This window comes from Octodon degus, unplaced genomic scaffold, assembly GCF_000260255.1.
Source record: "Octodon degus isolate 3935 unplaced genomic scaffold, OctDeg1.0 scaffold00097, whole genome shotgun sequence".
Taxonomy (NCBI): domain Eukaryota; kingdom Metazoa; phylum Chordata; class Mammalia; order Rodentia; family Octodontidae; genus Octodon; species Octodon degus.
This window is the reverse complement of record NW_004524673.1, coordinates 8554834-8566124: the sequence shown is the minus strand read 5'-3', so window position 1 is coordinate 8566124 and position 11291 is coordinate 8554834. Positions and strand designations below refer to the sequence as shown.

General features: G+C 42.5%; 1 protein-coding gene across 5 annotated transcripts in view; it reads left to right on the top strand.

Annotated features, from left to right (window-relative positions):
• The window catches only part of Tnfrsf11a (TNF receptor superfamily member 11a), a 67645-nt gene that overhangs the window by 35177 nt on the left and 21177 nt on the right, over positions 1-11291 (top strand). For 2 of the 5 annotated variants that reach the window (XM_023723163.1, XM_023723164.1), the window contains exons 4-7: positions 203-346; positions 4571-4659; positions 6794-6888; positions 8630-8743. In XM_023723163.1, coding sequence (XP_023578931.1) covers positions 203-346; positions 4571-4659; positions 6794-6888; positions 8630-8743 — 442 coding nt within the window. Of the gene's footprint in view, positions 1-202; positions 347-4565; positions 4660-6793; positions 6889-8629; positions 8744-11291 lie in introns of all 5 variants that reach the window. The other 3 variants (XM_023723162.1, XM_023723166.1, XM_023723165.1) reach the window with 3 other exon arrangements.

The following is an 11291-nucleotide window of genomic DNA, read 5'->3' as shown; positions in this document are numbered from 1 at the left end:
AAAAAAAAAAAAACCTATTAGGAAAAATATGCTGGTGTTTTTTTTGTGCCACACAGGAAGTGCCAGGAGGAACTTAGGAGTTCCTCAAAGCAAGCGTTCTGAATGAGTCATTCTGCAGGCCAGCCAGGCTGCTCTGTCCTGGCATTTGGGGCTAGATGTTCTCCCTCTTGGTGGCCACTGACCTGTGTTGTGTCTCCCACAGGCAAGGCTCTGGTGGCAGTGGATCCTGGCAGCCACACGGCTCCCCGGCGCTGCGCCTGCACGGCTGGTTATCACTGGAGCCAGGACTGCGAGTGCTGCCGACGCAACACAGAGTGCAAGCCCGGCTTTGGCGCCCAGCACCCTTGTACGGTTTTGTGTGTGTGTGTGTGTGTGTGTGTGTGTGTGTGTGTGTGTGTGTTCATGCACGTATGTGTGTGCTCCAGTCTGCTTCCACAGAGGCATGCAATGAAAATTAGGGTGCAGAGAACCTCCAGGTAGTTTTTACTTATGGCTTCGCTAAGAAGGCCGTGGTGTCCCGGCTGTGATCTGAGCATTCTGGGAGACTGGAACAGGAGGGCAGCAAGTTGGAGCCCAGCCTAGGCAGTTTAGCAATTTCGTGGCACCTTGTTTCAAAGCCAGGAGGAGCAGGTGTTGGGGACAGAGCTGAGGGTAAAGGCCCTGGGCTGCATCCCCAGTTGGGTGGGTAGCTGGGGATCGCTGGTGCTCCAGGGAGCCAGGTGACACGAGATGAACCTGGGGTGGAGACCTTGATTTTCCACAAGAGATGGGTGCAGGCAAGAACTGAGGATCAGTGGCTCAGGATCTTCAAAGGGAATGTGAGCAGTGAAGCACTTGTCACGCCACTGTGGCACTCGGGCTGCTCAGGCGGCAGTGAAACCCTACGATGCACAGGAGAGCACGGGGCACTTCAGGTTTTTAAAAGATAATCTCAGTATGTACATAGCTCAAGCCTATGTCAAACTCCTAGGTGGTCCAGGCCAGTCTTGACCTCTCCATCTTTTTGCTTCAGTCTTTCTAGTGCTTAGATTACAGGGCCACATCACCACTCCCAGCTTTCAGTCTCTACCTCTGCCTCTGGCTTGCACTTGCGCTCACACTCGTGCCACTGCTCGCTCTCTCTCTCTCTCCCCCTCCTCTCCCTCTCCTTCTCCCTCTCTCTCTTTCTCTCTCTCCTTCCCTCCTTCCCTCCCTTTAATTGTGCACCCCCCTGCAGGGGGAAAAAAGTACCTCAGTTGATGTTTTTTATTACTAATTTAAAGAGTTGCTAAGGACTTAGTTACCAGGGAATTATAACTATAGTTAACACATTTAAAAATAGTCATTGGACTCTAAACACCGTAGCAATTTTGATACCCAGAACCCTCCATTTTAAAATGCATTAATCAGCTTTCCCTCAGGAACTTATGGAGTTTCTTTCTCTCCTTTTAATTTGTGTCCACTCCATCATCTCTACAAAATTTTATTCCAAAATATGTTCATGCTTCAAGGGCTTTTACCTTTTTTATTCTTTTGTATCCAAAAAGGGTACATATTTAAAATCTCAATTAAAAAAAAAATACTGTGACAAGTTTCTGACCAGAAAAATATTTTTCTTCTGGATTGAGTTGCCACCACATATATTATTACACAGTTTGTCACAGGTGAATATATTTTGCTATATTGTAATCATAAAGGTAAAACCTTTAAACTTCATAACGAATGGGAATTTTTCCTATTATATAGTAATTAGTAGAGGCTGCTTATTGCTTAACTGCAACAGGATGCAACATCAGTTCTTTTTCCACCTTTTTGGTTATATATATATATATATATATATATATATATATATATTAAGAAAGAAAACTAATATTGAGCTGTCCCTTAGTCACTTCAGTAGTCTCTGAGTTATATGTCCATGATCACATAGTGACGTGACATCAGAAGTCATTTGATAAGGGCCGGCCAGATAGCTCAGCGGACTAAAGTGCCTGCTTAGGCATGTGCAGGGATTTGATTCCTGGCCTGCCTACTGGCCCTGCCCCTGGAGCATGCTGAGACTGACTGGGCATGGTGGCATGTGGCTGTAATCCCAGTACTTAGAAGACTGAAAATAGGAGGATTTCCACGAGTCCAATCTGTATAGTGAGACCCTGTAGACCCTGTACGAAAAATACAAAAAGAAAAAAAGAAGTCATTTGATAACTCAATTGTGTCCTTCAATTTTGTTTTAAATAAATAAATAGAAATCCTCTTGTGGGGAAGTGGCTCCCAACCTGTTAAATGTCAGATGTGCTAAGTTTGTGTCTCTCGATTACCAAAGGGCAAGAGAAGCTAACAATAGGAAAAGCTTGTCAAGAGAAAGCTCTTAAGAGGAAGAGTTCTGGGCATGTGGCTACCAAGATTGGTTTGTCAAGGGCATTCTATACAGCAAGGTCACAACTTGGATAACTATGGATCAAATTATGATCAACCTATAGGATTACAAATACAGACACTTAGCTAATAATGATCCAGTAGGGAAGTTAGGTACACAGGAGGTATATTAGAAGCATCACTAACTTCAGCTTGTCTGTAACTTCTAAGATAGAAAGATCAAAGGTATTCTGGGAAAGGGATGGGAGTAAGGATCAGGGTGTTCTGGCCGCCTGGCCACCTGTGCATCTGGTACCTCAGCTAGGCTCAGTGAACTGGGCAGTGCTGAGTACAGTATAATCCTGAGCTGCTGTCTCTGCCTCTAGGGAGCCTTAGGCCTGGCTCTCCACCATTTCATCTCTAGGCACAATTTTGACTTGTCTCATCTTGTGCAGTGACTCCCTCAAGGACCCAGCCCCACCCTGTCTTTTAATTTCTATCTAGCTTAGCTGCCTAAAATGCTCCCAGCTTAACAGAGATATTAGAATTGTTTTCTTTATTTCTAGAAAGTATAACAAAGCAGTGTTTTCGAGATGTATCAATGCCTGTTAATCTTTCATTTAGAGACACCTTGTTTTAAGCCAAAATACTTAGGCAGAGTTGGGAGTGTTAAACTATTATTCATTTCAACTCATGTGGAGGAACATACATATCACAGAATTTAACTGGCATAGGCACTGCTTATTGACAACCCAGTGCTTTCTTTTTTTTTTCTTTTTCCTCTTTTTTTTTGTATTTTTTAGGGAAGGGTCTACAAGGTGTTCAGGGTCTCACTACTAGATCGGACTCATAGTGATCCACCTGTTTATAGCCCCCCAAGAGCTGGGATTACAGGCACACGCCACCACATCCGGTCTCACTTGCCACCTCAATGCACCCTGGGGTCAGGGCTGGCACGGTAGGCCCGGGGATCAAACCCCAGGTTCCTGCACCTCTTGCAGGCACTTTAATCTGCTGAGCTATTTGGCCGGCCCCAGTCATGCTTTCTTTTTCTTTTTTCTTTTCTTTTTCTTTTTCTTTTTCTTTTTTTTTTTTTTTTCTGGGGATTGAACTCAGGACCCTGTGCTTGCCAGACATGCTTTCTTATGGAAAAAGTCTACCTTTATTTTTAAATCATGAAACCCCTCTGTCACAGCCAGCTCCTGCTGAATTCTGATTCTAAGACAAAGCATAGTGCCTTTCTAAAATGTTCTCAGTTGTGTGAAACAAGGTGCTGCTGCCTTCAGGGCTACTGGTAGATGCCCTCCCTGCTTTGCACCTTTGGGGATGGTGCAATCTTTGATAATAAGTAGAAGATAGAGGGCTTCAGATGGAGGGGTGAGAATTTCACTCCTGCCCAACTTTGCAGTACACGAGCTCAGAATAACTCAACCTGACCTCAAGTATCCTCTTTCCATGGCACACATTTGACTTTAGATTGAGAAAGAGAAAAGCTAGACTGGGTGCTGTGAATGCAGGGCATTTACTAGTATTCTTTTTTTCTTTTTTTTATGTCACTAGTATTTCCATTGTCATTCTGTTTGTCACCATAGCAGGATTTGGGATGTGTAAGAAATGTGCCTTCTTTCTAAGGGTGGAAACATGACTGTAAAGGGGAGGAAGGAAAGAAAGTGTGCAAGATGCCTCCGTGGGCAGTGCTACCAAAGAGTCACGTGGAAGTAAAATGTGTGGAAATGAATGCCACTAATTCTTCGTATGCCTGGTAGCCCCTTGGAAAGCCTCTTTGTTTCTGAAGCCTTCTTACAATCTTCTAGAGTATGTGCATCTTTTAAAAAGCTATTTGATTTGATGTAAGTTATTCAATATTAACTGGCACTTGTTAATATAATTTCAAGGCAAATCACATTGCCAAATCAAGAGGCAGGCACCTCTCTGACTGACTCTGAGCACAGAGGGTCTCGATCAGAGCTGGCATCAGACACTGGTGGTAGTGGCCTGATGTGGAGACAGTCACCTTTCTGAGTTAACTGAGTAAAAGAATGCGTTTTTACTCACTATGGACATCTGAACTGCTTGCTAGGCCCATGCTCAGGAGTGGAAGCTATTGGTGAGGAGGGATGGGCAAGGGTGGGACAAGAAACAGAGAGGGACAGCACTTGTTGGGCCTCATCCTGGCTGATCTCTAAGTGTCCTGTTTTGTTTTGTTTGTCTGTCTGTGGTCTTTTTGACAGTGCAGCTTAACACGGACACCGTGTGCAAGACTTGCCCCCCAGGCTACTTCTCAGATTCCTTTTCTTCCACGGACAAATGCAAACCCTGGACCAAGTAAGTGACAACACATTTGGAGCCAAAAGAGTTGGTTGTTTTTTAAGCAACTCAAATTCCACTGTCCTGTGTGGATGGAAATCAGGCTGATTCCATTCAGTAAGGCTTCCTCTTAGGAAAACATCTGTCAATTCAGTGTGGGGAAAATAAGCCAGTCAACCCAGTTCTTCAATCTGAAGTGTGATGGGAACTTTAGTTAGTTACTAAATGTGGTAGTTTATAGCTTAATGCTGTATATCTTCTTTTATTTTTTCTAAACTTATTTGGCTGAAAATGACTTATGACTTGATTTTGGTGATGCTGGGGGTCAGAATCCAGGGGTTACACCACAGCCCAACTTACGACATTTATGATCGTTCACTTACCATTCCTGCTTTTCCCAACTTCCCAGCATCACTGTTTTATTCATCCAGACTTTGTAAGTCTGCACTATATATGTGCACGTAGATGCTCCCGTGTATATTGACACCTTCTGCAGCTTTGCAGCTTTTTAAAGTGACATAGAATTTCATTATAGAACTGTACTATAATTTATTTGATAATTTTTTTTTTTGTATTTTTAGGGTCTACAGGGTGTTCAGGGTCTCACTACTAGATCGGACTCATAGTGATCTGCCTGTTTACAGCCTCCCATGAGCTGGAATTATAGGCACACACTACCACGCCCAGTCTCAGTTGCCTTCTGAGCATGTCTGGGAGGCGGGGCTGGCACTGCAGGCCTGGACATTGAACCCCCAGCACCTACACCTGCTTGCAGGTGCTTTAATCTGCTGAACTATTTGGCCAGCCTAAATTTCTTGATAGTCACTTAGATTGTTCCCCATCTCTTACACTAATACATAATTTTGTAATGAATAATTTCATATAGAGGTTAAGTGACTCTTATTCAAAAGGCTTGGGATCAAAAATGTTTCAGGTTTCAACATTTTTTCAAACTTTGGAGTATTTTCATATGTACAATGAGATAGAAGGAGAACCAAGCTTAAGTACAGAAATCACTTTGTTTTGTACACATATTATACACATTACATTGAAAGTAATTTTATGTTATTTTAAATTATGTTTGTGAGTAAAACAAAGTTTCAAAATGTTAGGTTTTCTAATTGTGAGGTCATGTTGATACACAAAAGTTTTCATATTCTAAAGCGTTTTGCATGTTAGATTTTTAATTTAAGGATAATTAACCTATTCTGCTATGACACACTTATGTGAGTTTGTATATGGTGGAATTCCCATATAACAATTATTTCAGTTTTCAACATATTCCTATGAAATGCTGATTTTCTTTTCTTCTTCTTCTTTTTCTTTTCTTTTTTTTTTTTTGGTGGAACTGGGGATTGAACTCAGGCCCTTGTGCTTGCCAGGGAAGCGCTCATTCCACTGAGGCATCTCCCCAGCCCTTGAAATGCTGATTTATTTTCTTTCTTTCTTTCTTTCTTTCTTTCTTTCTTTCTTTCTTTCTCTTTCTTTCTTTCTTTCTTTCTTTCTTTCTTTCTTTCTTTCTTTCTTTCTTTCTTTCTCTTTCTTTCTTTTTTCATTTAGTACAGGGTCTGTAAGGTCTATAGGGTCTTACTACGAAAATCAGATGTAGTGATTCTTCTGTTTTTCAGCCTTCCAAGTGCTGGGACTGCAGGTGTGTGCCACCACACTCAGTCTCAGTCCCTGTCTCAGTGTGCCTTAGGGGCTGGGCCAGCACAGCAGGCCAGGGATCAAACCCCCAGTCCCTGTGTCTGCCTAAGGAGGTGCTTTAATCCGCTGAGCTATCAGGCCAGCCATGAAATGCTGATTTTCTGATCTGTGTGTCCAAGTTTTATGTTGAAAATGTATTCTGTATTTTTCAACTTCAAAAAAGGATTTACCAGAAGTTCACCATTTAGCCAGGGTAACTGAAGCATTTGGCATCTTTTTACTACACTCTCACTCACCATGCTCTCATTCTTAGAGTATTCTTTGGCAACTCCACCTATTTTTGTGGTGTTCCAGTCCCATGTAGATCCAGATGTCCAAGAAGACATGGATTCCCTTCTGAAGGAGCTGGCAACCTAACCATAGCATAGTAGGATTTTTTTTGTTTTGTTTTATTTTTAAAACAAGAATATTAAACCAAAGCACTGAACTATTCTTCCTTTCATAGTTGTACTGTTCTTGGGAAGACAGAAGAACATCGTGGGACAGAGAAATCAGATGTGGTTTGCAGTTCTTCTCTGCCATCCAGAAAACTGCCGCAGGGTATGTGTGACCCGAGCCTGCTGGGTGGTAGATGTGCCCAGTACGGTCAACTGTGGAGCTTCCTGAGGAGGCGCATGCTATATTTGCAAGGACTCATCTGTCCCTTTTCATTTCACCCTACCCATGGACAGCTCTGGGTTCCATTTTTATCAGCATTTTAGCTCTAGATATGTTATTCGATTTTTTATTTATTATTATTTTTTGATATATTTGGTTGTTGCAGGGTGTTACACAGCTAGGACTCATAGTGATCCTCCTATTTTCAACCTCCCTAGTGCTGGAAATACAGGTGTGTGCCACTATGCTTGGAGTCTGGCTGACTCAGCCCCACCTGAGGGCGGGGCTGGCATGGCATGTGATGCTGGGGATCAGCTGTGGTCCCTGTGCTTGCCCAAGCTTGCCTAAGCAGGCACTTTGGTCTGCTGAACTATCTTGCTTGCCCTATTTGATCTTTAAAAAGTAGTGTTAGGGCTTGAACCTAAGGACTTGGACAGGCTAGAATACTTGATAACTTTTTACACTGGATGGGAGGCAACTAATGATATGTTTATACACAGAAAGAAAACAAAGCTGCAAACATAAATGAAAATTCCCCAGACACAGTAAGGTGGTGATAGCCACAGTGATGTATTTGTAGGGAGATCTTGGTCATTAACTAGAAACAGCAACTTGTTAGACCCTAGCTGTCATGACTTACAGAACATTCTGTAAGTCAAGTTAATGTTATGCACTGTTTTGAAGATTGACCAAAAATTGCTGGTTATTGAAGGAAGCTGTTTGTTCCAAGTGGGTGGGTCAGTGTGGGGGTCAGTGTGGATACTTGAAGAAGTAAGAGAAGTAGCAGGAATGCCTATCCAATGAGGCAAAGAACACAGATCACAGAAAACAGGATAGACTGGTCAGGGGTTTAAATTTGATATTTTGAGAAACAAGAAGACAGGAAAGCATGTGGCTATGAAATTACACAATCAGAGCAGAGTTTTTAAAAAACCATTTGGAAAATTAAAAATAACCAAAAAATAGGGTGAAAAATAATGAAGGAAGTAAAGGATATTTTAAAAAGAGAGGGAAAAAAAGGTGGGAGTCTAGGAACAAAGGGCTGATGATACAAAGGTTCTAACTATAAGTGACTGAGGAGCAGCGAAGAAAGTGATAGCTTTCGCATTGCCCTGGAGCTGAAATAGCAGAAATCCTTCCTAGGGTGGCTGTGGTTCTTCTCATGGCCAGTGAAATGCTGGCACCATGCTGGTATTTGGACAAAGGTTATGAAAGCTTCTCTCTGCCTACAGGCAAAAGGAGAGAGGAAGTAGGGAGACTTGTGAGGTAGGGACACAGCAATGATCCTGGACTGACCACACATGGTTGGAGCCAGGCCCAGTAGTGCTGAGCTTGGCTATGCAATCTTTCAGAAAAATGCTTACTTAGGTATTGAGAGCTCCCTGCTTCTGTTACCCTTTTTAATTTTTCCCCCCAAATTTTAATTTGTTTTATTTAAATTTATGTATTTGGTAGAGCATCTCACTATGCAGCTCACATAGCGTGTGGTGCCAGGGATCAAACCTGGTCCTTGCGCTTGCCAGGCAGGTGCTTAGACTGCTGAGCTATCTCCATGGCCACCCTGCTTCTGTTATTCCAGACCCACACCCAGGATTCTGAGGTGGCATTCCTAAGGTTTTTGCTTTTAAATTTCATAAAATTAAATAGGCTTTAATATTATATTTTTCATTTTCTTCCAACACAGACCCCCAGGTTTATCTGCCCAGTTTAATCATTCTGCTTCTCTTCATATGTGTGGCGCTGGTGGCTGCTGTCATCCTTGGCATTTGCTACAGGAAAAGAGGGAAAGCAGTAACAGGTACTGTATCTATGGTGGTGTTTGAAAATTAATCTTTAAAAAGAAGATATAGTACATTTATAGGTAAATGTTTTGGAAAACGAATACTATGTCCACTGATTATATATGGATCTTGTAAATAAAGGTGGTTGCTCTTTAAGGGCAGAACACCTTCTGTATCTGATTCATTGTTCTCTAGCAAAGCAAATAAAACAAAAAGCCAACTTTGTACCCATTTTAGCATTGTGGAAACTGATGTCTTGTGACTCAGTTATGCAGACTGTAGCATCAGATATTCAGGCAGTTGTATTTATCCTTGAATATATACATTTTTAATATATGCATTCAAAAAAGACTGAATGTTCAGCTAAAGAAAGTTTTGATTGGGGTGTTAACTTCAAATGTGAATCTAAAATTGTAGTTAGATGAAGTCAAATTTAGGTGCTCACTCTTAGAATGGATAATCAAGTGTTGCTTTTGATAGTGTCTTTAACTATCATCATGTTTGACTTTTATTCTACAAAACTAAAGGAAGTATAATTTTTATGAAAGGATTCAAGACTTCATTCAGCTTGATAAAGGTATTGCTTAATCCTTGCATGCTCAGCTCACTCTCTTCGGCAGCATCTGTCGCTTTGCCAGCCTTTCCCTCTGCTCAGTTTCTTTCTCCCACCTCCAGTCTGCTGTGATTGGTCAGTTCTCCTGCACCGCATCCGGGGCTTCATGGAGCTTTGCATATCGTGCTGTATCTGTTAACATTATGTTGACCAATGTCTTGGGAAACTGAAGATAATGAAAGAAAAACACAATAACTGAAGGTATGATTGTTAAGTGAGAGCAGTGTTTGAGCAGGGAGGGCCCCCCTTTTTTAAGGAATCTATTCATTACTGGGAGAATTTACAAAGAAAACGATGAAGTCCAAACTGTGGCCTAGAGAATACAGCAGAACTGCTTCCCCGGGCTGATCGCACTTCTCTAAGAACAGCATAACCCAGGATTTAGATAATACATGTCCTTACGATGAAGATCCCGCTCATGTTTATGTGAGACAAACTTTCTGATGTTTTGTTCTTTAGATGTTGCTATTTAATAATTTTTAACTTCCATATCTTATCAAGAAAAAAGTAAGCCCATTAATTATTTGATAGGGAATGCTCGCTGCTGGCTTTTCATCTGTTCTTTCCACAATGTTTATTGATCACCTGGGACAAGACTGACCCTGGAGCTTCAGTGCTGAGCTGTACAGACACAGCCAGGACCTTCCTGCAGGAGGCATCTTAGTGGGCAAGGGTGGTGTCAGGTTTCCAGAGTGAAGCTGAGGATGGAGAAGTAAAGGTCCAGTGCCAGGTAGTAGATGTCAAAGGGTCCTCCCAGTCTGGGGTCAGATGGGAGGTCAGCTAAGCTCTGGGAGACTGGCTAGAACCAGCCCATTGGGAACCAAGGTGAATCACAGTGTCCCACACTGAGAGAACTGCATACTGGGGAGATTGAAGGAGGCTTATGCATCTGGACCACAAAGTAGCAGAACCCTAGCAGGGTGAGCTAAACAGCACCACCTGGCAGGCCTTTTAAAGAGTTGGCTCCTTATGCCTATTCCTAGCCAAGGGAGGCAAGAACAGCCAGCTGGTTATAGTAGAGAAAATAAATTATGGGAATTCCAGGAGAGGTACAGGGACTCCCATTAGTAAGGATGCTATAATTGTCCACAGAGGGATGATGAATGGATGTCAGCTCTGGGCACAAGTATTATCTTTAGTTCCATTTGTACTCATGTAGTATCAGTTACTATAAGGAAAGAGCTGCAACTGTCTTTTGATTGATGAATTCTAAACATATAGGAAAGCAAGAAAATGATGGTGATGCTGATAATAGCAACAACTGACATATTTGGATAGTATGTAACATTATGCATTTATATCCTCTAAATAAAATTTCCCCACAGCACCCATTTTCTAATGAAGAAACAGAAGCTCAGAGAGATTAAACTGTGTGAAGTCACATGGTAGAGGCTGTACTCTAAATGACATAGAGGTGTCATCCAGTGAGCCCTATGCCATGCACAGTTAGGGGCTCAGTGGTTGAGGTCATTAGCTATTATTATGAACTGTGACTATCCTCCAGTGAAGAACTGACAAATTCCAAACTTATTATTATTTATGTATTTGGTATAGAGTCTCACTATACAGCTTAGACTCGTAGTGATCCTCCTGCTTTCAGCCTCCTCAGCACTGGGATTGCAGATGTGCACCACCATGCCCGATCTCGGTGGCTGGTTCAGTGCGCCTGGGGGCGGGACTGGCATGGCACATGGTGCCAGCGATCAAACCCTGGTCCCTGTGCTTGCCTAAGCAGTTGCTTAGTCTGCTGAGCTACCTCACTGGCCTTCCCTTATTCTTTTTTCTTTTGTGTTTTAGGGAAGAGTCTACAGGGTATTCAGGGTCTGACGACTAGGTCGAACTCATAGTGATCTTCCTGCTTACAGCCTCCCATTAGCTGTGATTACAGGCACGCACCACCATGCCCAGTCTCAGTTGCTGTCTCAGCTTGCCCTGGGGGCAGGGCCGGCATG